Source organism: Ammodytes marinus (assembly GCF_949987685.1).
Source record: "Ammodytes marinus genome assembly, chromosome: 19".
NCBI lineage: Eukaryota > Metazoa > Chordata > Actinopteri > Uranoscopiformes > Ammodytidae > Ammodytes > Ammodytes marinus.
Genome location: NC_137223.1, coordinates 16,762,408 through 16,788,218, shown reverse-complemented (window position 1 = coordinate 16,788,218; position 25,811 = coordinate 16,762,408). Strand labels below are relative to the sequence as shown.

General features: G+C 41.2%; 4 protein-coding genes across 8 annotated transcripts; 2 read left to right on the top strand and 2 right to left on the bottom strand.

The window, feature by feature from the left end:
* Positions 1-2,516: 2,516 nt before the first annotated feature.
* Positions 2,517-5,383, bottom strand: arf6a (ADP-ribosylation factor 6a). Of its 2 annotated transcripts, none has more exons than XM_080048425.1 (2): positions 5,270-5,383; positions 2,517-5,130 (listed from the first exon to the last, which is right to left on the bottom strand). In XM_080048425.1, the coding sequence occupies exon 2, from the start codon at positions 4,346-4,348 to the stop codon at positions 3,821-3,823; it is 528 nt and encodes a 175-aa protein (XP_079904551.1). In that variant the 5' UTR covers positions 4,349-5,130; positions 5,270-5,383; the 3' UTR covers positions 2,517-3,820. The 2 variants fall into 2 exon arrangements, with proteins under 2 accessions (XP_079904551.1, XP_079904552.1); XM_080048426.1 differs by having other exon boundaries at positions 5,274-5,352.
* Positions 5,384-7,465: 2,082 nt separating this feature from the next.
* Positions 7,466-15,411, top strand: prpf39 (PRP39 pre-mRNA processing factor 39 homolog (yeast)). 4 transcript variants are annotated; one of them, XM_080047416.1, is made up of 15 exons: positions 7,466-7,583; positions 8,845-9,336; positions 9,587-9,795; positions 9,987-10,112; positions 10,327-10,445; positions 10,574-10,741; positions 11,014-11,194; positions 11,627-11,734; positions 11,840-12,004; positions 12,446-12,572; positions 13,283-13,551; positions 13,850-14,034; positions 14,126-14,200; positions 14,461-14,566; positions 14,772-15,411. In XM_080047416.1, the coding sequence occupies exons 1-15, from the start codon at positions 7,571-7,573 to the stop codon at positions 14,856-14,858; spliced, it is 2,430 nt and encodes an 809-aa protein (XP_079903542.1). In that variant the 5' UTR covers positions 7,466-7,570; the 3' UTR covers positions 14,859-15,411. The 4 variants fall into 4 exon arrangements, with proteins under 4 accessions (XP_079903542.1, XP_079903541.1, XP_079903540.1 ...); XM_080047415.1 differs by having other exon boundaries at positions 14,769-15,411; XM_080047414.1 differs by having other exon boundaries at positions 14,126-14,209.
* Positions 15,412-15,926: 515 nt separating this feature from the next.
* On the top strand, positions 15,927-17,651 carry faua (FAU ubiquitin like and ribosomal protein S30 fusion a). The gene is made up of 5 exons (XM_080048276.1): positions 15,927-15,977; positions 16,434-16,513; positions 16,639-16,783; positions 17,174-17,229; positions 17,421-17,651. The coding sequence occupies exons 2-5, from the start codon at positions 16,439-16,441 to the stop codon at positions 17,544-17,546; spliced, it is 402 nt and encodes a 133-aa protein (XP_079904402.1). The 5' UTR covers positions 15,927-15,977; positions 16,434-16,438; the 3' UTR covers positions 17,547-17,651.
* A 1,213-nt stretch (positions 17,652-18,864) lies between these two features.
* fkbp3 (FKBP prolyl isomerase 3) lies at positions 18,865-21,859 on the bottom strand. The gene is made up of 7 exons (XM_080047638.1): positions 21,738-21,859; positions 21,279-21,380; positions 21,066-21,164; positions 20,810-20,945; positions 19,553-19,638; positions 19,375-19,472; positions 18,865-19,204 (listed from the first exon to the last, which is right to left on the bottom strand). The coding sequence occupies exons 1-7, from the start codon at positions 21,840-21,842 to the stop codon at positions 19,150-19,152; spliced, it is 681 nt and encodes a 226-aa protein (XP_079903764.1). The 5' UTR covers positions 21,843-21,859; the 3' UTR covers positions 18,865-19,149.
* Positions 21,860-25,811: the final 3,952 nt, after the last annotated feature.

Here is a 25,811-nt window from a genome sequence, read left to right as displayed (position 1 = left end):
TGAGTTAATGAAAATTTTTCTTTTTTGTTGAAATGCACATTTTCCATGTTTATCGCGGTGCGTTGAACAAAGAGGAACGCCTGAGTACACAGACAACAGAGGATCTGCCAATGAGCCCCCCCCCCCCTTTCCAAAAGTTGCGTACAATAGTCCAGTCCACCCCCAGCCGGCCATAGACAATGGCTAGAAAAAATAAAAGCTCAAAGCTCAGGCTTTCATTCAAATCGAACACTTCCGTAGGCGTTGACTGGGAAGTTTCAAGTGAATCACATCTGAAGTCGTGAAGTGACTGTTGATGACGAGGAGGAGGAAGTGAAAGAAAAGTCTCACTATCAATGAGGTTGCGTGGTGATAGTGAACCTTTGAAGAAGTGTTACCACAACTCAGTGAAGAGCTGAGTGTCCTCTACTCTCTCCCTGCAGTAAAATTCACAGACTCAACCTACATGGTTGAAAAAGTACGACGACACAAACTCTTAAAATTGTGTACTTTATTCTGCAGGACACTTGTTGACAAAATGACATTTTGAAGAATCAGTGAATAAAAACGGTGTGAATACACAACCTAAGCTCTGTAAACTGGTACCAAAACAAAGACGGCCCACCGTAGCTAGCATCATGCCTGTTTACAGAGCCTAGGCTTTGTATTAAGACTGATTTTTTTCAGCGCACACACTGTACAAACAGGTAGTGGATCGTTGTGGGGATATTCACTGATTTTGATAAAAATTAATTTTGTCAGCTAGTGTTTTCCAGAATCACTGACTACACCTATAACTGAAGGCCACAGGTGAGGCTGACAGCATTTGACACCGGCCAGTGTGCGCAGTGCATCTGCCGCTGAGCACACTGACAGCTGGACAAAAGGCCTCGCCGACACGTGCAGCATGATTCACTGGCCTGGCTCTGATGTAACAACTGGGGGGACCGTTTCAAACTGCTCTCCCTTTTCTCTATTTACACTCCCGAGAGAAAAAAGAAACTGGTTCGTCTCGAGACTCCGCTTTGGAATTTAGACATCCAAAGTGGGACCTTGCATGGAAAATAACAATCAAACGAGATCCTATACTTGAAACTGCCCTCTAAAACTGTTCAAATAAGTGACTGACTTTGTTAGAGAAGTGCACACTCTGAAAGTGACGGCAGTTTCAGGAGCGGGAATCGGGATATAAAAGCGTTTTTATGTCTATCTCTCAATGCTGCCTTCAACATAGCAACAGGTCAAAGTTTCAAATCACCATGGCACAGAACAAACACCACATGAGCAAACAGAGGCAAATAACAGAGATATGGAGCGAGGATTCCTGCACAGGAATGCTTGCACTGTGACTCTCGTGGACACAGCTACAGTATCAAACTAGGAACACATTCAGAACATGTAATCTGTTTTGGGAAATTGGGGATTTTTTTTAATTTATTTGCACTACTGCTGCTTCTGCTTAGCACATGCAGTTAAAAAATAGGCCTAGACAAGACCCTGCAGAAGAATCAGTGTTTTACCTGCATTGGTCTGTATAAAGACATCCTGACTCTTACTGTGACTTGTTTTCTTGCTCACCGGCGGCAGGCTCCTAAACCAGCAATTTCCATGACAACTCAGTTTCCTGACTTTGCACCGTGACATCACCACCAGCAATTGTCACCCGCCTCTTTTTTGCTACATGTAAAGGAGAAGCTGACCTTAAAACACACACACACACACATACACTTCTTTGTTTATGGCATGGACATCTGAGCATAGTAAAACTTGGCTTCATGTGCCCTGATCTCAAGTCACATACCCAGGGCACAATGCAAGGTTGTCTGAGACCTTTGGTTAGGCTGTCACTCTAAACCTCATCAGTTACACAAAAGTGAAGTCAGACACTGCCCTCATCAAGTTCTGAGTAACACAAATCCACCCTGCTCACGGACAAACTCTCAGACGAATGTCAGATTTTCAGCATGTGACAAGCGTAAATCTCAGTTAGTACGAAATGTTACTTCCTGCTACGAAGGCATGCTATTCTTCTTACTTTTAACAGCCCACTTGTTTAAACTGACACATGTCGAGGTACCGAGAAGGCTCAGTGTCCTGTCTCTTTAAAAGGTTTGAACTGGTTGACTTTTAGCCTTCCTTGGTTGGAGATGTGGACCGACTCCACGTGACTTCCCTCTTTATTTGCTTTGTTTGTTTGTTAGATGTCAAAAGCCCCGACTGTCGGGGTTGTCAGTGATACTAGGAGAACTTCGGGGTAAAGCACGGTTTTACCTGACAATCACTACCCCTGAAACAGGAGATCTCATCATTTATTCACAGAAGGGGGGTGACTCACACGCACACACAGAGAGGAAACAGGCCGAGGCTCACTTCACTTCACAGGCCTCCGCTCCAACCATTCGAACGCCCCAAACTCTCACTTCCTCTTGTGCGAGCGTGACTTCTTCACAAGTGAAATAGCACTTTTTTTCTCCTTCTTCTTAGTTACACTCTCCTAACCATCGCAGGGGCTCATTGAAAAGGCGTCACTTCCGTACTGATCTGGATATATTTGTTTTTATTATTTCATCAGCATAGCAACAAAAAAAAGGGGGAACAAAAAAGGGAACAGAGCAGTATGCACTATGAACAGAAATATGGGGTGTATCCTGAAGGAAAAGGATGATAATGATGGATGAAAATAAAAATAAAGAAGGAGGGTTGCAGTCACTGAAGCACCTACATTTGAGGTGGTGGGTTGGGGATTTTTTCCAAGAGTCAGTCACAGAATATTTCAAATGTGCACAGTCAGCTAGTTGAAAGCCCCCCTGCCCCACTCCCTCCCAAAGTGCAAACTCAGCAGTAGAGAATACCTTCTGCTGTAGTAACTGTCATGATTTGGGGGGGAACCTCTGACCTGGGGTCTCTCCTAAGGCAGCTGAAACTACAACTAAAATACTCAAAAGAGTAATAATGGAAGCTCTGGGAGAGAAACAAAAAGGCAACAAACAGGCCTGGTGGTAACAGACACAGACCTTGAAACAAACAAAAACGTATCAATATCACAGTGTGTGTGTGTGTGTGTGTGTGTGAAGATCCAGCGTCCATTTACAGTGTCTTTCAAACAAACCGCCACAGTTCGACATGTTGGATGTAATCACTGCACAGGAAATAAGCGCTAGACACATTCCCTCAATCACCCCAGTACAATCAATAATGAAAAAAAAACGGTTCAGTTTTTTTTTTTTATCAAGGTCCTACTAAAACATCCATTACACATTCTTACAAATAACAGAGGCAGTTTGACTCACAAACTTGATATGCTGATGATAAAGGCAATGGTTTCTGGAACAGCCTCCCCCCCCCCTCCTCCTATCCTTTGGATTGTGAGAATACTGAATGAGAGTTTAGCCGAACTAGAAGTGTGTGTCTCCGAAAAAGTATTGACACAAAAAAAATAATAGGAGGAAAGCAAATTAATTTGCACCAAAAGCTCCAAAGTAAGCTTATTGTGTACTTGAAACAGTACTGATTATACAGAATGTGAACCAAAGCAAACTACAAAGAAAGAAACTGAAAAAAGAAAGCCAGTCAAAAAATAAACACTTTGTCTTTTGTTTAACTGAAGTCTGGGGTTATAGCGAAGTCATCTTTATCAAAAAGAAAAGAAAAGAGAGAAAAAGGAAAGAAATTATAATTGCTACTCTCTTTGATATATCAGCAGAGAGATATCATGGTATTAATTGCTTCAGATTGCATTTTTTTTTGTATGTTTTCATTCTCAGCTACTTTTTTCTTTTCTTTTCTTCTTCTGGTTTGCCACCACAGTGTCCACAAGGCTGGTGTTGAAAGGGGCCAAACATTAGGATTTGTAATTGGAGGTGAGCCAGGTCAGGCCCTCGTATAGTCCATCCCCCGTCGTCGCGCACGACGGCTGAACGTACCAATTCCTATCTCTGGTGCGGGTCAGGCCCAGCTTCTCCTGGATCTCGTGGGGCTTCATGGCGTCCGGGAGGTCTTGTTTGTTGGCGAAGATGAGGATGATGGTGTCCTTCATCTCGCGGTCGTTGATGATCCGGTGGAGCTCCTGCCGGGCCTCGTCGATCCTGTCCCGGTCGGCGCAGTCCACCACGAAGATCAGGCCCTGGGTGCCGGTGTAGTAATGTCTCCAGAGGGGCCGGATCTTGTCCTGGCCGCCCACATCCCACACATTGAACTTGACGTTCTTGTAGGTGACGGTCTCCACGTTGAAGCCCACGGTGGGGATGGTGGTGACCGACTGTCCCAGCTTCAGCTTGTACAAGATGGTGGTCTTACCGGCGGCGTCCAGCCCCAGCATCAATATTCTCATCTCCTTGTTGCCAAAAATCTTTGAGAACATTTTCCCCATCTTGTTTTGCTGGGCATAAATACTCTACTCGAAAAAAAAATAAAAAAAAAGGAAAAAACCCTGCCTCCAATGAGAGAATATACTGTTGTTTTATTCTTCTTCAATGGCAGCTGAGATAGTTACAGTTTTAGTGTGTGCTGTAAGCCCTCCACGTGATGGCAGCGGTGGGCTGCTGACACAATTGTCAATACTCAAAAAGGCGGTGACTTTTTCTAGTTTGCACAGTACAGGATCAGATCAGTGCCAATGAGACTGGACTGCGATGACCCGAGCGGGGTAAGCAAATCGATGAGATCAGTTTGAACTAGCCTGTAGCCCTCGCAGAATTGGATGGGGATCTATTTTCATGATCCACTGCCCTCCAATGTAGGAAGAAAAAATTACATCCCCTCCTTTCAAACTATCCGTTGAGCAGACACTTACTTCAAAATCCACATTTCAACTCTTTTTTTTAAATTTATTTCTTCCTCCCGTTACTAACGGTTGAGTTTGACTTGACAAAGCGTATCCTTTCCTGTGTCTCTTCTTTTAACTATCAAAAAGCCTTCTACATAAATCAGGCCCAGTCCAAGCCCGGGGTTCCCACTTCCTCCTTGGCTGACGACTGTCCACACTTGCCCTTATAGCCGAAATCCAGTCGATGAATTTTCAAAGCGCGGCGTTTTTTCTTCTCGAAACAGCACCAATACGTGAGCTCCCCGGTCCGTTTCCGTGCCGGGACATCCAGAGGAAGTAGAGCGATCAAAAGGTCATTGATTCATCCGACTTTCTTCTCTTCCCCCCTGTGTGTGACACAAGAGCGGTCCGGAGAAGGGAGGGGTGGTTAGTACAGAGGACAACTTTGGATCCGAAAAAATGAATCACTCCGCGGACGATTGAAAAAAAGAAAGAAGCGGAGAACATAGAGAGCTGTTTACGTACCTACGTGTGAGGCAATCATTCCCCCAGACCCCGGGCCGTTTCTCCCCGCTCTCTGTTTCTCTTCCTCTCCCTCACTCTCTCCCTCACTACAGCCGTTCAGTCAAAACGGTGGCGGTGCTCTGTTACCGGAAAAGGTGCGGACCCAGATCAGCCGCCACTTCCTCTACACAGCTCACACACACTCGTGTTGCGTTTAGGGTCTCCTCGTCAGCTCCGACAGCTGAAAACGCAGAAAAAGAAAAAGAAAAAGAAATTCACACTATTGGACTAAAGGGGAATTGTACATGAGCTTGGCGGATTGTATAATAACTATTTAAAAGCCTTTTTAGGTCTTATGCTTCAACGTTATATCATATTTTTATAGTTATAAATATTTTAGTTGCAGGCTAGTAATGAAGCCTACCTTTTTCTTTCTCTGCCTTGGCTACTTCAAACTGCTGTTCGTATTTAAATGTGTGCACCTTGAGGTTTGCTGCTAAATTGAGTTGTCCATAATAGGTTATACACTGTGCAATGACAATCAGAGGATTGTATTGTATAGACTAATTGTGTTTCTTTTTGTATATATTTTTGTATATATTTTTTATTCTAAATTGTATTTTGATTTTAGTAGGCTATAATTTAAGAATCACGTTTATAATAATTATCAGATTTATTTAATAGCCTTTAATAGTTTTTCTTTATTGATTTTAAATGTGATGAAAAGTATGTATGTTAGTAGGCTAATTACTTGAAAATATGTATGTTAAAGCTTCTGAATTTTTTTTTTCTCTATCAGCGGCTTATTTTGAGTGAAAGTATTCAACACAAACACTTCATTATTTTAATATAACAGGTTTTGTTATTTCAACATTTCTTAATTTCCTTTTTTATTCTATGCTCCTCCACTGGTTTGAACTTTAAAGCGGATGGGACTCAGTAAGAAAAAGGTGATGTCATATACGATACTTCTGTTTACTAATCAGGATTTAGCAATATTTGAATCAAAATCTGAATACATTTTGTTGCTAGTTTATAAGTCGGCCGAATCAAACTGTATCATAAAGAGTTTTTGAGTGTTAAATGTAATTGTAGTCAAATTTTGATATTGCTTTCTTTACCACAAATATTTCACATTAAAATAAATATTTAAAGGCAAGTTTTTTTTCTTCCCAAGATGTGGTAAGTCGACTTCTGATCGCCCCTAGCGATATTACTGCGTACTGACAAAGCCCTTGAATACACTCCTATATCATTGCCAAAGGCAAGAATTAATATTATTGGAAGACTTTAACAGTGGCACAAAAATGAAGTCCAGTCCACAGAGTTTAATACTGACTAGCTTCAGCCTGCACAACTTCCACCTAAACGATAACTGAGTTATTGAGTTAGGATTTTAGGGGATACTTGGCTATTAATTGACATAGGCTTCACAGGCTTTTTTATTTATTTATTTTACTTTGAATTAATTATTATCACAGAAATGTAAACAATGGAATACACTCATAATAATAATTATAATGTTTTGCAATTTATTTATAATAATTAATTACAACGCTCCATGAAACAAACCACTGTGGGTGTATACAACAAGTGCATCCTTCATTGAAAGATTTCCGAGTGTACCCAAAGGCACCATACGCCATTTCGCATGCGCGCTTCAAAAAACTAAACCGCAGTTCGGCCGATTAGCTGCTGTTGTCGCCATTTCAGCTTTTGTTTTGTATTTATTTACTGGCCTCTAGCATTACGTCTGCCATACTAATCCCAAATAAGCATGTACACACGAGAAATATATGAGGATAAGGTAGAACTAATGGTCTCAGGAGATGGTTTATGGGCTAATCGTCATTCATTCAAAACGGTTCTCGTATGATGAGTTTGTGACGTGGATGTTGAGGGAGTGAACAGGGCAGGGAGAACTACAGCGTCTCACATGGTCCAAAACAGCTTGTGACTTATTGAGATGTTTGCCCATACAACAGTATCTGAACTGCTATATTATTCTACAAAAATTCACACCCTACCTTTAGCTTTTCTTCATCTGTAATCATTTAAACTTGCACGGTGTACACATTTGATCAAAAGTGGGTCAACATGTCCCCCCTCCTAGCCTATGCTATATATAGAACATGCCCCTTCCCCAAGCGGGCGGTGCACTGAGCATGCGCACAATCTGCCGTGGCATCGAGCATGCGCGCAGCCTGCCTCGGTCCTTCCCCCTAAATTAAGAATGGTTGGCAGAGCGCGTCCGGCTGTCGTAGGTTAGATTAAGTGACTTTCGAAAGCTGCAAACAAGTTCAGAAGGCCGACCGAAATTTCATGGACGATACCGGTAAGATCCGAGAACAAATATTCAATCTAGGCATTGTTCTATTGTGTCACGAACCGTGTTACCGAGTGAATTAGCCAACGTTAGCGGGCTAGATAACGTGGAGAAGCCTTGGGTACCGACTATTAACTGGAGAAACAGCCAGAAGCTTAGCACGTTGCAGCTCTTCTAGGCAGCACAACGTCAGTGAGCGTATACTATTATCAGTCAGTGGTGGGTAAACTTTGATGTTATTACCGCATTGCCCTCTTGAACCGATGTGTGTAGTTAAATAGCTAACTAAATGTTCTTAACTGAGTTCAACGCCAACTGTAGCCTACTAAATTAGCGCTAACGTGTTGCTATGGCCAACCACCGTTTACTTTAAGTGTCGTGAAACTTTTCAGGAAATAGACGGAGGTCAAGGCCCAACTTCTGATTGAACTTTGCCTATGCAAACAACCTCCCGGGTGCAACATAGTCACAAACAGCCAACAAGGTTAGAGCCACATTAATCCATGCCGACGTGACCTGTATCTTTGGTGAACGCGGGCCACGCCGAGTGTTATTTAACCAAGACATCGATCACGCGGATACATTATTTTTAGTAACCAAAAGCTGGCCTCGGTATTAATGTAAGAACAAGGAAGTGTCCTGTTGCACCAGCTGTTGCTTCTAACGGGGTGACCTTTTTTGGCGAAAGCATTCAAAATATCAAATGTGAAAAATTATATGGCACATGTCGCCTCAGAATGAGTATGATGTCACTTTAATTGTATTTAAGTGAAGTTACGAAATCGGTTGTTTACTTCAATAATTTTGTTGTCTTGTTGAGTTCTGAGAAAATCTACAGGAAGTAGCTTTGAATTGATCATTTGTCCTCTCCATGGTAAAGAGCGAATGGTTGTTTTGACTCATTGTAAGTGCACATTCAAATTTGAAAGAGAAAATAATGTACACACATGCAAAAAGGTTGTATTTGGAACCCATTTCTTTGAACCGTTTTGTAAGATTTCATATTTCCATAAAATGGTATGTCAGAATTGAAGAGTTTAACAATTTGCTGAACTTTTTTTTATTTCTAAATAATAATATATACAAAGAGACAATAAATTCGGAATGGTACATGGACCGGGGGCGTCAGTCTGATATCCGATGAGTGATTTGCAGCCATGTTAGACCTTCTATTGGATCTGTCCTATCCCTATCAATTTTTCAAAATTGTTGGTACCTAATTTTGGTCACTAATTGTTGCACCCCTAGTGACCCATCTGCTTTTCAACAGGACTGCAACTCTCAGACGACCCCATCAGTGGAATGCTGGACTGTGAATCCCCTGCCATGGAGAGCAATGGGGATGCCTTTCTTCCTGACCTTCCTGTTTTAGGCCAGGCTGCTGACTGGTCCCTGGACCAGGTTGCTCCAGAGCCACTCACCAGCATCTTGCCTGAAGACTCCGATGCATCCCAGGATGCACTGGTGCATGAGCAGTCACCGAGCGAGGACACAGGGCTGGGAGCTGTGGAGAAAGCTGTGGAGCAGTTTCAGATCGCCAGCGCTCGGCTCTTTCAAGAGCAGCAGCAGCAGCAGCAGCAGCAGCAGCAGCAGCAGCAGCAGCAGCCGTCGCCGCCACCTCCTCCTCCTCCTCCTCCTCCACCACAGCCTGAAGAAGAGGCAGTACCGCCACCGGAACACAGAGCAGAGGCCGAGGAGTCTCAGCAAGACAGTGACGAAATGTGTGTAGAGCAAGACGCTACAGTGCAGTATGGCAGTCAAGGTAATCTATTGTTGGTGTTAAGTTGTTTTGTATTTAGTAGTATAGAATAGTAAACCATTTACTATTGGCAAAACTTTAACTTCAGTTAACTCATCTGAAGTGGTTAAAGAAAATGATTTGGTAATACATTACCCAACCAAATATTATTACAAACGCAAGCCAAAAATATGCACCTCTGGTTTTTATAGTTAATTAAAAGAATTCAGGAGCAATTCCTTACTTGTACCCCCACTTAATGCTTCCCGGTTAGTATCACCAGATGGGACTGAGGCACCACAATTGACAGAGGATGGCATGGAGTTGGAAGAACAAGTCAAAGAGGCGACTGAAGAATCAATAGTTCCTACAGAGCCGGAGATCCCCATCCCCAGTGAGTTTGAGAAACTCCTGAAAGGGTGCCAGGAGAGCCCAGAAGACTTTAATGGTTGGGTCTACCTGCTGCAGTATGTGGAGCAAGAGGTAAGGGAAAGAGCTTCAGATTGTTCAGATGTGTGCAGACATCTTCAGTTTATATATCGCTAAACTTGAACAGAAGGAGGTCAACGCATAACATTTTTTAAACATATTAGTGAAATTCAGGATAACCAGACGAGATACAGACAGGGTAATATTAATATGTTGCATATGTTTTTGTTTCCTCTTCCATTCAGAATATCCTTACTGCTGTGAGAACGGCATTTGATGTATTCTTCCTACGTTATCCCTACTGCTATGGCTACTGGAAGAAGTATGCTGATATTGAGAAAAAGCATGAAAATATACAGGTTGCAGAAGAGGTAAATATAAATATCTGTTTTTTGTCTTTGCAATGTCCCTATTATGTGTCCCCGTATTGTATTAGTTCACTGAGTCAAGACCATGTAGTTGTGCCAAATCTCCGGCCCTTTAGTCACTGCATACAGTAACAGATTAAGGCACAGAGAGACCCACTTTTATGATTGTAGTAAAATTCATCCAGGCATAAACCAACTTGATGTTTGCTCTTCCAAGGTTTACAGAAGAGGTTTGCAGGCCATCCCTCTTAGTGTGGACCTGTGGCTGCACTACCTGACCTACATCAAAGAAAACTCAGACCCCACTGACCCAGAGACTGAGGGACGCATTCGAGCGTGAGTAAAAGTTACTTTATGGCATTATGTAACTTACTGGTCATGTTGTTTTTGATCAGCAACAGACCAACGGGGCAACAAATAGTTGCATATTATTCATGATCTTTGCTTTTTATTTCCAACCATAGTGCCTATGAACATGCAGTGCTTGCGGCAGGCACAGACTTTCGCTCCGACCGTCTGTGGGAGTCTTATATCAATTGGGAGACGGAGCTTGACAAGCTGGCCAACGTCACCGCCGTCTATGACCGCATCTTGGGCATCCCAACACAGCTGTATTCCCAGCACTTCCAGAGGTAACACAGTACAATCATGGTTGTAGTCATGTTGTGTCCGTAAAAGCTTCTGATTTGCACTCAAAATAAACTTTGTAGTTGAAAATATAACTCTCTTTGAGTGTAGAATGAATGTAGCGTAGACCAGAATAGGGCCTTCTCTACATAGCTCTAACAGCACAAGAGGCGTCTTTTTCCTCCTAGCAGTTTTGTCTAAAATAACCCCTACACGTAACTCCATGTAAACCTTTTCTTGGTGTGTTATCATATTTCCCTGTTTTGAATCTTTGCAGGTTCAAAGATCATGTGCAGAACAACATCCCAAAACATTACTTGTCAGAAGAGGAGTTTGTTCAGCTGAGGGTGGAGCTCTCTAAAGCCAGCCTAACGCCGATGGTTAGCGAAGAGGACGAGACACCTGTTGCTCAAGAGGAGCTGCCGCCCGGTACTGAGGATCTTGCTGACCCTGCTAAGGTAATAAATCAAATGGCAATCCTGCAGGGGAGACACATTTACAGAAGTACTGCTTGCAGAGGTTAGCAGGAGCTTGCCTTTTCTCCCATGATGAGATGGATAGAAAACTTTGTGCAGGTTTGAAGAGGTGTCTTTATGTCAGCAGCCAAGCCAATGAATGGGGGGATTCAAGTTGGCATCCAGTCAGGGACTCGCCCTAAAACTTAAAGGATCAACCGTGGCCCCATTGACCCCCTGCACCTGCACCCAGAGGCTGATATGCAGGGTGCATACATACCTCCCCCACTCTCTGCAGGCTTCTTGTGTCTGGCAAGCTCATGGTGATGTAAATTCTTGGTTGCAGGTCTAGCAGACCTATCATGTGGAGAATGTGATAGGTGACGCCTACATTAGGGTGTTGACCATGTGTCTTTTTTGTGTGTCTTCGTGTAGAGAGTGACGGAGATCGAGAACATGCGCCACAAGGTGATCGAGGTTCGGCAGGAAGTGTTCAACCACAACGAACATGAAGTCAGCAAGCGCTGGGCCTTTGAGGAAGGGGTGTGTGACTTGTTTTCTATACAACAATGTTGACAGTTGTAAATAGGTTTTCTTTTTTTAAATTCTTTAACACAGTAAATCAAAAATGTATTCCTGTCTTTTTAGATCAAGAGACCATACTTCCACGTCAAAGCCTTAGAGAAGACCCAGCTGACCAACTGGAAGGAGTACCTGGACTTTGAAATCGAGAATGGGACCCCGGAGCGTGTGGTTGTTCTTTTCGAACGGTGCCTGATCGCCTGTGCGCTCTACGAAGAGTTCTGGACCAAGGTAATGGACCTTAAACCTCCCCCTCACTCCCGCTACCTCCCTGCACTTCCCCCATCAACGATGATATCACAACGACACAGTAAAATCGTCCTGCACTCTCTTTGCGTGTAACGTTGATATGTGACTGTATCTGTTGTATTAGGGGATGGCCAGCTTGCCACACAAGATTTGACTGCAGCATTTGCCAACTACTACGTTGCATCTTCTTCGTCTCCCACTACCTTACAGAAACTTATCTAATTGGTTCCATGAAGGTGCTGATGGGTTTACACAGAAAATTTCTAAAAACGATCTTGTCAATGAAGAAATTCACTTTCTGTCAAGTTAAAAATTCAGGTTTACAACGTGCTGTCTCTTTTGCCTTTCTCTTTCTCCGCTCTTCTTTTTCCTCTGTCCTCCCCTGCGCTTCTTCCAACTTGCTTTCTCTTTTTCACTCTGAAGTATGCAAAATATCTAGAGGGCTACAGCACAGACGGTGTGAAACATGTCTACAAGAAGGCGTGTAGCATCCATCTGCCCAAGAAACCATCCATCCACCTGCTGTGGGCAGCCTTCGAGGAGCAGCAAGGTGAGTGACATGTTAGAAAAATAATGTTCTTTTAACCAGAGTTGAAGAAGGAAAAACAAGTAGAAGATTTATTTCAAAGCTTAAAGGTTTATTATCTAAATTGAGTGAGCAGAAACATGTAGGCCTACATGGAGCTTACTGGTTCTCAAAAATCGTCCCCAGTAAGACTGAAGATAAAATGGTGGGACATAGTGTTATATGGAAACAAATACATTATTTCTGATTGGTTGACTGTGTTAGAGGCTGGCCGTAGATGTTAGGCTTGGCTTCCCGATGACGTCTTCTTCTTGCTGGTCTTCATAAGATACATTTCATGTTTTACACTACCCCGCTCACAAGAGAGGTGAAGGGAGGGTGCAGGGTTGTTGCTAGGCTGGTTGTCATGTGCAGGCACATCCCACACAAATAGTTCTCCCCTGACCTTGGGCAAAGTATCTACTGAAACTGCCTGCCTCTGTATATACAGTGTGTGTTGTTATGTGCACTTACAAATGGTGAATGAATGTGAAGTTAATAAACATACAAAAGTGTATAAGTTTAAAAAGCACAAGAGTATAAAATTAAGATTATTCTCAGACACCTGAACAAACATGCAAATTGAACATAAAGTTTAAGGTAACTGTTTTAAATAAAGACTTTAAAAAGTATTATTGCATGTCATTTCACGTGAGTTACTCCATGCTGACAGTATTCTGCCTTTCTCTACCCAGGCAGCGTGGATGAGGCTCGTGGTGTCCTGAAGTCCCTGGAGGCGTCTGTCCCAGGTCTGGCCATGGTGCGTCTACGGAGGGTCAGTCTGGAGCGGCGCCATGGCAACTTGGAGGAAGCGGAGGCCCTGTTGAGGGAGGCCATGGATTCTGCCAAGAATGAAACAGAGACATCGTTTTATGCTGTGAAGCTCGCCAGGCAACACATGAAGGTGCAGAGAAGTCTAAGCAAGGCCAGGAAAGTGCTGCTGGATGCTATTGAAAAAGACCAGGTGAGAGCCGGTTGATGACCTCCCACTGATGTTTACAGAAATGGTCAAAGTAGAGAATACAGTTATTAAAATTAAAAACACAAAGCCCCCTGTAGAGGCCAGAACAAGTACAAAGATTAACTAAAGAGTTTATCCTGCAATAGTTTTTTTTTTTTGTGTTTTTAGTTCTAAAATGTATATAATTATTTTTAAATGGGGAGAAACTGGAGTCAACGTGAATTATACCACTTTCCACTGTGGCTATATGGCAATAGTTGTGACATAAACACTAATATATATATTTTTTTCGGTTTCACAGACGAGTCCAAAGCTCTATCTAAACCTGCTTGAGCTGGAGTACAGTGGAGACGTGACGCAAAACCAGGCTGAGATCTTGGCTTGTTTCGACCGAGCCCTGACGAGCCCGATGCCCTTCGAATCCCGTCTCCTTTTCTGCCAGCGCAAGGTCGAGTTCCTCGAGGACTTTGGCACTGACATCAATGTGTGAGTTTTTTTTGTAACTTTTAGAGAGGAGTGATGGATCACAGTACTCACATTTGATATTGAGTAATTTTTATTCTTATACATCTTTTAGGCTTGCAGCTGCATATGAGGAACTCCAGAAACTACAGAAAGAAAGCGAACCTACAAAGAGGAAAGCGGAGAACGGGTATGACAGGTGGATAAGGGAAAGGGCATGGGACACAGCAGAACATTTTTCACACACATTTTTAATGTAAATTTATAGTGTTATTAATTTTATCACAGTGAATGGCAAACATGTAGTGGGTGTTTGCCAATAGCTAAACATCCTCTAAAACGTACCTAATGTGCTACAGTGCGCAGCACTTAGCTCGATTGTAACAAGCTTAATTTCTTGGTGAACTGCTTTACTAAGGATTTTACTAACTTGAAACTTTTTGTGTTCAGCTCCCAGGAACCTGATGCCAAGAAACAGCGAGTGGATGACGCTTCCGCGGTTGCAGCAACAGATGCGCAAGCGAACAACTCTGCTTACAACTACAACTGGTACCAGGTGGGTTTGTTATCAGATCAGTTGATCTCACAAAAAGGGTTCATGTAACTCCAAGCACATACCGCCATTATGTACTTTTTCTTGAAATAACTTATTTGAATGAAATGGGCTGACGACTTCCAAAATTAAGTCCCCATTTTGTTTTGAATCTGTTGAATATTTCAACAATTCTAACTTTTTTCCCCCCTCCCTTTTTTTTAAGCAGCAATACGGCGGTTGGGGACAAAACAACTGGGGGCAATACAACCAATATGCCCAGTATAACCAGTACTACCCCCCTCCTCCAACATGATCGACACAATTCTGACTTGAAGACGGAGACTCAGAGGAAAGCATCCTTTCTCACCTGCCTAAATCTCCGGATAACTGGATGTCATGGATATTTAAATCCAACCACAGACGCTGATTTGTTCCTTTCTTTCCGGTTTAAAGTGTGCTAATCAGTTAAATTACACATGTAGCAATTGTTTGGAAAATAATACACTTTTCCCTTGATGGCGCTCATGATGTTTAGTAATAAAAACAAGACATGAATTGCTACATCCATCATCTCCAACACTGGCTGCTTTTTGGGTTCTTTAATGCATGTTATTTGTGAAGGCAGATATACTTTTCCCTGTGTGAAAAAGGCTTTTCACTTTTAGATTGATGGCTTAGTTTGGGCTCTTTCTTTGTGTTAAAGATTTAAACTGGTAAAGGAGGCATTAATTAATGTACCTCCGGGTCTTCTTTCTCCTTCACAAACTGAAAGATTTTTAAAATGTCATGGTTATGTTTCCATAACAAATGAAGAGTTCCTCCTTTTTTTTATTTTAGTTTGATTTCATAATAAAGAGATTGATATCCTGAAAAGTGCCTCATTTCTTTCCTCATCCTTTTGAGTCCTAACTAACTTAAGGGAGCCTGACGAATTGCGAAGAGACATGTATAAAATGTACAACATTTTAAAGTACAGAAATATTTTCCATATCTTCACTTCACTATTTAGTGGAAACATCAGAAACTAATAGTTGTTAAATTTTCCTGTATTGAACTGGGATTTATTGTCAAATGTGACGAAAGATGCAATAAAATGTTTCCAGTCTAACGAAAAAATATTCACAAATAAACTTGTGCCAGCGCTAACCACAACCCGTTTATAACCTTGTTGGGCACAAGATTAGATGATCAAGTGACATTACAGTCATACTGAGTCATTGCCAATAAAAACAACATAGAAGCCTGTTAATGATCCTTCAAAAATTGACTACCTATACATCACTAGACCTATTATAAGAGGTACATCACCCTGCAAAGCGCGAGGGGCGTGGCCACCACTTCCAACTAGGCTTACGTAAAATGACACATGCGCAGTGCCGAACCCCAAACAGCCCTTTCTATGCCTAGCGTTGAACGACTAGCATCAAACGAGGTAAGGCCCGAGCATTTTAAGTAATAAAACCTAATTATTTGAAACTCTAATAGACTTTGGTGCTTCAGAATAGCACGTATATTATCATTCATCTCGTGTTATTCTCTATTTTGAACAGTGATTCTTCATTTTCTGTGTTTTTAAGCGACTTCATGAAGCCCGTGCCCCATGCGGCTAGTAAAGCTAGCGTAGCATTAGCAAGATACCCGAAAGAGTCACTTCCAGCTACCGGCACGTTGCTTTGCACTTTGTCTCGTCAGCTTTCAACTCGCCAATTTTTAGACATGGTATACACTATGTAGGGGTATTTCCACGTTTACGTTATTCGACAATGTTTAAGACAAGTCTAAACGTAGCGGGTTTGTTAGCCAATGTTTCCTGTCACAAATAAATTCAACGCCACAAGCTGATTCCTATGCAATTTGAAAATGACTGAAGTTTGTTTTTTTCTAACAGTCAAGATGCAGCTCTTCTTGCGTGCCCAGAACACTCACACCCTTGAGGTGACCGGACAGGAGACTGTCGGACAGATCAAGGTAAAATGTTTGTGAGAACTGGATTTAACTTTGATCTCAAAAGTCATAATGGATCCGAACCACAGTAATTTTGTCACGTGGGAAGTGTCTTTTATTTAAACCTTTTATTCTATGGTGTCTCTCAGGCCCATGTCCAGACTCTGGAGGGTCTCCTGGTGGAGGACCAGGTGCTGATGCTTGCAGGTTGCCCACTGGAGGATGACTCCTGCTTGGCATCCTGCGGTGTCTCAGAGCTCTGCACCTTGGAAGTAGCTGGCAGGCTTCTGGGAGGTCAGTACATGGATTGAGTTGTGTGTGAGAGAGACTTCATGTCAAATAACTTGCATTTACAAATGTGCCAGAAAGATAATTTGATTTAAATGTAGACATGGTGGACAAGCGAGCGGTCACACGTACATTGGGATAAATTGGGACTTCATTTAGACTTCTCGCATGTTTATTTTTTTCTCTGTATATGGTCAAAGTCCTCAACCCATCACCGCCGTGGCAAAATCCATTATGTTGATGATCGCCAGCACGAGTGAATACACAAATAGCTAAATGTTTTTATTAGACCATGGCCCCATGTAATGTTATAAATAAGTAGTCTCTTAATAATTGCAAGAGTTTGGGTTTATCAGGGGAAGGTCCCAAATTAACACTTTTCTGTTCCCTCCTCAGGTAAGGTTCACGGCTCTCTGGCCCGTGCCGGAAAAGTGAGGGGACAAACACCCAAGGTAAATTACTTAACATTATGCTTTTCCCGTTACCTCATATTCTAGTATAATTTAAACTCATACTTTTATGTCTTTACCAACTTCATGAACATAGCTTTAGGAATATGGTTTTCTTGAAAATTATTCATTAAAATACAAACTAATATGATCTTGGAGAATTTACGCATTCCTCTTCGTGTCACGTTATCCAGGTTGACAAGCAGGAGAAGAAGAAGAAGAAGACTGGCCGTGCTAAGCGTCGCATCCAGTACAACAGGCGCTTTGTGAATGTTGTGCCCTCCTTCGGCAAGAAGAAGGGACCCAACGCCAACTCTTAAGTGCTTCAATGCCCCAAAGGAGGAACACGGTCACCACCCATCAGTTTTTCCCAAGTTCAATGTTATCCTGCTGTACAGAATAAAAATTTGGCTTGGACAAAATAACTGTTTGTGTGATCTCTTTTAGCAAACCAGACACTAATGGTATTTGTTTGAAAACCTTTGAAGTAGGGGTCAGCGACTCTGGAGAACGATTGTAAAAATCAGGATGATTTTCAGTTAGTGCGTAACCTTGTATGGAGATCAGTGTAGTATTTTATTTATTTTTGGCGCCTTTATTAGACGGATTCTGAAATACAGAGTTGAAATCGGGCAAAGAGGAGGATATCCAGAGAACCGAACACAGGTCGGATTTGAACTGGTAAAGCTGCGATGAGGTCTGAGCCTCAAGGGGGACACTAACCACTACACCACGAGTGCCCTCTGTTTTCTTGTCTTGAATAATCTGCAGGAGCTCTGAGTCAAGCAGCTGATTGGAGTGCAAAATAAACGGCTGTTTTATGGCAAAATCAAGCTTAGATTTTAGGTTAGCATGTGTATATGGGAATTTTTTTTTTCTTATGGCCCTGTCTGCAACAACAGTACGTGGCTGTCTTGTTCTACATGACATCTCCCCTGGATTCCTTATATTGACTAATTTTGACGGTCAATGGACAACATGCGTTCTCCAGAAGTGCTGACTCTAATTTTAACCATTTAATTTATGGTTCCTTTTTAAAGGTGCACTATGCCGTTTCAGAGGAGGTGGATTTGTTTACATTTAGAGCAATTGTTTTACTCCACATTTAATTTTTAGTATTGAATAAATCAAATGTAACTAAATTATTTTTGAGGCACGGAACCAAACGTAAGACCAGAATGTTTGTAAACAACTGTGGGCCCTGCTAACTTTTAGCTATTTTTCTAATTTAAAACAGTGTTACACATATCCAATTTTCCAGTAAGGAAAGCATGTTCATGAAGTCCTGAGAATATACCTTCACTTCTATAAATATCAGAAATGTGTCATCTTTTCTTTTGCCTTCATAGTTTTAGTCTGCTGGTGGCTACGTCATGAGCTGTACTTTGTGCTTGAAGTGAACAGGTGACTTCTTGGTTTGGCCAGTAAATCTGAACCAGAGCACATCAATAAACTGTTATACCAGCTCAGAAACAGACAGATCTATTCATTCCTAAACCGGAATAAATAACTTGAGCTTTCCACTGATAATGCCATGCATGTGAATGATTAAACTTCACAACATTGACACCTAACCTATGGGTACAATTATTTCTCTAATGATGAGATGAAAACCAGAAAGTGAATAATTCATTCATTTGTCTCAAACAGGTTTATTTATCATTTACATTGTACATGCAAAAGAACAAAACAATACAGAGAATAAGGTTTCATGGTGTCTCGTATATACATTATAGACAAGTCATCACATTTCGGCCAAAACGTAAAACTGTAATAACTGGTTTCTTGTAATGTGATGAATGAGACTAAGAAACAGAACAGTGCAGGCCAAATGCTGCTTTAACCGGAATCTTTACAGCAAGGCCAGTGAATATTTTCTCCTTCCTCCTTGAAATATAGTGCATGCTGGTTGACATTTGTCAATTAATCCACGGCCACCAGCTCAACCTCAAAGATCAACTTTGCATTGGGTGGAATTCTGGTAGAGCCGGAGTTAAGGAAAAGACGAAGCACAATGATAAATGAAAAAGGTGTAATCAAATCAAACACATTTAAGTTAACTGAAATGCAATACCTGATCCCTAAAACTGACTGAATATTAGCATACTTTTATGTCAATTGCACAAAATCTGCCATAGAAAAGGATACTTGGACTCCGGGACACCCTTCCTTCCGTAGGCCCACTCTGGTTCAATCACCAATTTTGCCGTTTCGCCCTTGCTCATCGTCATAAGGGCCTCGTCCCACTGTCAAAGTAGAGGATTACTGATGTCATATTGATGAACTTAAGTTTGAAAAAAATAAAATAAAAATCCGAATCACTCACTCCTCTGATGACTCTGCCCATGCCAACTTTGAAGACCAGTGGTTTTGTCTGCTTCTTCTTTCTCGCCGCTACAGTAGGGTTGCCACCTTGGATTTAGGAAAAAAAGGGACACTTGATATTTGAGGCGGAGGGCTCGGCCATTATTAGGCTACCAGTTCAGACTGACCAGTGTAATGACCTATAATAACCATACACACCTACAGTGCTTTTTACAGTAGGCTAAATAGGGAGACTGAGATGGGGACCCTGGACCTTGGGAAAAAAATGCAACCTTTTAAAGTAAAATTCATCAATCTGGTGCACTTTGAGAAGAAAATTGCATGCAACCATGCCCAGGGGCTCAAGGGGGCCCTAAGCCAGAAATACTGATAGTAACTTTAAATGTCACATTGTCAAAGAGCTCAGTCACTCCTGTAAATATGAGGAAAGAAATCGTCATGGTCCCTCAACTAGTAGATAGATAGAATAGATAGAAAATAAAAAACCAAGTGCAAAACAAAAGCATTATTAGCTCTGTCTTAGGGGCTTCATGAGAGGCCTCTAAGTCCCCCACACACAAACAGGAATAAGCTTTCTATGTGTAAATTCTATACTGTTCATAAGAAGTAGCTTTCCACCCTTTATATGTTGCAATGGGCCCCTCCATCATATAACATGGGTCTGCAGACCAATCTACTGAACTGTTTTTACAGTTGCAGAGTAAAGAGTGCTGCCTGTTTTAGAAAAATGATGTTCCTTCTGCAGCTCAGCCTTTAAGAGTGGGCCCGTTATCTCATAATCCGTCTATGAACCAACTGGTTTCCACAATCTTTTTTATTTTCGCGGGGAGCATGCACAAGCATTATTTATAAGAAATGTGGGGGGGGCCCCCACACAGGGTCTTGAAACGGGCCCGAGATCGTTAAGACCGCCCCTGCCCGCTTGTCGTGCCGCCTGACGGACCGCTGCGCCTTCTCTCTGCCTGCCCGCCTCTCCATTGAGAATGCATTAGTGGGCGCAACGAACGCCTCGGCCCATGTGAAACGGCCTTAACTACTGAACGTATTAAATCAAATATATTATATATATATATATATATTTTTTTTTTCCCGGGACAGCTGGTGAAAAAAGAGAACAATTCTGGGAAAAACGGGACGGGTGGCAACACTACGCTAAAGAGAATGAAAAGTGGTGGTTAAGTCTAATTTTCTTCTGTTTTTAAGTCTAAACAGATAATATGTTGGTTGGACAATCACTGTTAACTGCATGTTGTCATACTTGCGGGAATATTGGTGTCGAACACGGTTCCATCCTCCAGGCTGCCCGTGTACCAGCAGCTCACATTCTCGCCTTTTTTCGGAAAGTTTACCTTGTCTCCTTTCTTCAAAACTGACTTGGTGTACTTAGGCGGACCCTAAGAGAAGAAATGCAGGATTTGTGGTAGAATAGTTTAGGTACATGCGAAGCAAAACAAATATAAACAACCAGTCAGAAACACCCACCCCTCCTCAATTTCACACCCAGAGACCAGTACCTCATCCACAGCCTCCTTGATTTCTTTGGACTTGTCTTCAAGCTTCACCGTTCTGACCTGCTCGGTCACTTCCTCCACTGGCTCTGTGCCTTTAAACCTCTGCAAAGGAGAAGGGAAACACACGTTGTTGAATGAGTTTCTCAACCAACCAAAACAGTTGACATCATTCAACCCCACAGATGCAGTATCACTATGTATTTCAACATCACTTACTTTGCTCTCAAATAGGTCATTGTAGGCGACTATCAGTTGTTCTTTCTTTGCCGTTTTGGCGACATTTTTGATGTTTCCAAGCAGTTTGTGCTCGTTGAGAAACTGGTAGAGGGAAAATACAGTTAGCAAGAGAAAGTTAAAATTTGAAAGATGATGATGGTTGTTTTCGTCCAACAAAATGCGTACTGCGGTAATAATAAAAATAATGTCAAACATGACACGCAGCCGTTTTCGCCGTATGTGCGATAAAATAACTAGCTGCTGTGACTTTGCACGTACGCTTTGTTGCGGACGCGTTTCTCTGCTGTGATGCAGCCTACATTAGCTCCTTGCTACATGCTAAACAGCATGTCTCAGCTAACTCCGCAGCATGCAGCAGTCCAGCGTGTGCAGCATCAGCGCTTTCATTTACAAACATTCAAACTAAAGCCGCAAAGAGGGCTAAAGACATACACATACCGAGTGCGCTGCATTGTCCTGAATGAACTTTATAAGATCTTTTTTGGGTAAATCGTCACTTTTGATCTGTTCCTCGCTCCACTCTCGTGTTGGTTCGTCCGCCATTTTGAGAGTCAAACTGATCCACATTTCCCCGGTGGCGTATATTACGAACTGCAGATACGTTTGCAAATATTTATTTATTTTATTATTATGAACCTCGTCATTCGTCAGCTGATATTCTCGACATTTGTAAAATAAAGAGAGGTAAATTGCACTGCCTGAATAATCAATTCAGCACATTAGGCTACAAAGGGAATTATGAATCAATTATGAATCAACCTCCATAGGCGATTTGCGCACATTCCTATGGTATTCAATTGAGCCTGAAGCTGCTAAGGAGACGGAGCCAATTAAGGTGATCCATATCGTGTAGCCTATATATCGTAAGTATCTTTCAGCGTTTACGTAGGCTACTTACACTTTACTTCAGGATACTGTGCAAAAGATAGGCCTAGATAACCAGATTTTGTTAGGCTATAGCCTACTTTCAAATTCCCTGCATTTGTTTTGATTTTCCTCATTGTCAGGATGTCCCACGAACTGAAATCAATCTTCAGAGGAGTGTGCGATATTTGGAAAACTTTGCTCCAGAGATCATGTAAATCATTTCTGAGACAAACAAACTTGTGTCCCTGGGCTGATCTGTGCCACAAAACCATGCACTGGTCGTGTAGCATGACCAGTTTCCAACTTGTTTCAGGTATGTTGATGGTTTGGACAAATAGCTACAATTTCAGCAGGAGCCAGGAAACGTTGCATGTTTTCAATCAAACACATTTTAAAACTTAACAAATGTTCTGACTCTGACAATCTCAATAGGTCCTAGGGCCTTCTTAACCCCATCTGTGTGCTTCTTCCTTACATTTCCCTTTGTTTCCATTTGTTTTGTGGCATACAGAAAATAAAAATTGCACAATTTCCATATAGAGCAGTTTAACACACAACTCCAATTAGAACAGGGCCCCTGCCCCTGAGTGGCGAGAGCCGGTGGAGGATTAGGCGGCTAAGGTGCCAGTGACTTACTCTTTTTGTATCTGCTGGCTCAGCTCAGCTATAGCTCAGATGCTGATGCTGTGTATGTGGAGACTTTAATAGTCCCATCTTGGATAAAGACGACTATACTGGGGTTGCTAATGGTTTCCTCTTAGATGCTCCTATGGTAGTTAAAACATGATAAAGTGCTCCCCTGGGGGTCCTTCCATTGGAGAAAAAAGGTGGGGAAAGGCTGCCATGTAAGATAGCAAATTAGTTGGCCCTCTCTGTGCCTCTAAATGGTTAAATAGTTAATAGTTCGCTGTACATTTGTGCTTACAAATGTGTATTGGTTATATTTTAATTATGAGTCACATAATAAAAAATTTTAAATCTCGGCCAGGGTTTGGATCAGATGTAAGACCATAAATGCATCACAAACTTTTTGTGTGCTGCTGCCCAGCACATGCAGATGGTGCCATGAAAAAAAAGGAGGAAAAAAAATTGGACCGCTAAAAGAGAGGCAGAAATTGAAAAAAATGCAAACAGCCATTGACCAGAAGGCAGTTGCTGGGAGATGTGGGCAAACTCAATTAATTTTTGATAAGAGTTTACGGCAGTTCGGATAGGGAATTGCATTATAGCTGGATCGATTACAAAGCAACCACCCACCACAATCTTGGTAGTAAACAAATAAATTGGGTCCTAAGAAAACTCTAATGGAGATTGTATTTGATAATGCTGACATTGAAATGAAAATGAGGCTATAGTGCTTGGAAAATGGGAGGAAGGCTTTGCAGATTTACTTTCGGGAAACCACATTCCACCTGACCGTGATGATGTCTTTTAAAATGGCATCTGTCAGCAAAGCCTGAGTTAGGAATTCCCTGGGCTGTAGGCTAATAATCGATAGCTAATAAATCAAGCGCTTTATGTGCGAGAAAAGCGCTATATAAATCGAATATATTATTATTATTATTAATAATAATAATAATAATAATAATAATAATAATAATAATAATAATAATAATAATAATAATAATCGCAGTAATACTGCCTATATTTGCGGCTGTCATAATCCTGACCAACAGAGTGTGTTAAACCGTGGTTAGTTTGTGGAGTCATGAGTGGACATTAACCATGAATCCATGCAAGACATGAATAATGTATTTCAGTATGTAAGGTATGGTAGGAAATACGTATTATTATTTCTTGGCCCAGGGGCTGTACAATATATAGTGCACAAATACTTGATTAATTTACTACTTTAGAGGTTGAAACTGTTCCCTTGTTGACTAGAGCTTGAGGATCTAATCAGGAGTTTAGAATACGAATATGTAAATGTGCGATTAATCACACAGTTATCTATGGGCAAAAGAGATTAACCCACTTAAGGAAGAGGTTAATATGATATGTATCTACAGTAAGCTTTAATTGAAATAGAAGAAAAATGGTTTGAAAATATCTTGTCAAAAGCCGAAATCAAAGATCAAGCAAAAGTTTAACTCTGAATCATATTTTACATCTGTTTACAAACCAAACATTTCTATGTTGCATAGCTGTTCCTCCTCTGGCTGCCGAAGTTGGTCGATTCAAAGCAGGAAAACTTATTGCGTGAGCTGCGGAAAGTGAGGTCTATGTTTATATTTTATATTCTGATACACAGATGAGCAGAAACTGGAATGGCCGCATTTAATTGAGATTTTTTTTCTCAGTGATTTATGAATGTTTTGAAGATTTGATTGTGAAATAAGTCACTTCTCTAGTTTTTGGACTTAGTTGTTTGGAGGCATTAGCACCACCCTCTGGACTGAGTTCTTCCTTGACTTCTACTTCTGGATTTTTCGACACAACCAATAGGCCTACTACTACTCCTCCACATGGTCGAACAAAGCAGCTGTTCAAATTTCACCTCCTAAATTTGCTGCAATAGCATTTAAAAAAATATATACTGTATATTAAAAAAAAAATCTAATAAGAACTAGGAGTTTCTGTTTTCCAATTTTTTTAATAAAGTGGGCAACACCTTGATGTCCTACAGGCAGTCCGATCAGGAAAATCTAAAAGAAAAGAAAAAAGACTGTCAACACCTGCTAGTTTCTCTGAGGACAGAATATTTGATTGCCTATACTGTCTGATCCTCTTAATTACACCACATAACATGAAATCAGTGATTCTCGAGAACCTTCCATATGTAACTGCTGTTATCTTTAAAAATAAAAATATTTAAAATTGTAGATGTTATTAGGGATTAAGAATAGAATGTCTGGAGCACAATTATCCCCTTAGATTTAATTTTATCATTATAATGTCAAATATATGACACTTGTTATCTTCTCACGACGTCCAAAACAGTGTGTCCACAGAGAGGGTTTCAATCTTTCATATGCAATAAAACCTATTAAAAATGTACTGATTAAAAATAGCTTTTTTCATCATAAACAGCACCAAATAATCTCTCATATCAATAAAAACAGTTTTTCTTCAACACATTCATGTTTTATATGGTTTCAAAGTGGTGGGAGACTTTTTGTCACCACCGTCAGACAATCCATTTAAATGTAAGAAAATCAGCCAAAATAAGGGACAGCTGTCACTATGAAGGACCTCTTGTCACATTCTACCTCTGCAGAGTACATTAAGTGTTGTATTTTTAGAATATTTTACATTCAAAATCTTGAAAGTCATGACCATGATATGTCAACACCGATTTACAATTTCTGAATAAGTTATTTGAAATATTTCGATAATTTTATATTCCTGAAGTAGTTCATACTAGCACCAATCATCAACAGAAAAAACAAATGGCTAACTAGATTAATTCCATTTGTTTTGTTTAAGAAACGTTAAATATGTCAAACCCGTCAGATGTCAACTCCGTCAGATTTCCTGTCTGACGGTGGTGACAGGCCAATGACAGATTTGACATTCAATGTGAAGGCATGAAGTTATTATAATTATATTAAATACAGAAATAGGGTTTAGTTTTTCTAATACTGTATTTATGGAAACTCTCACAAACTTCTTTTGTCATGGATGATTCTTAAAAAAGTACAGGAT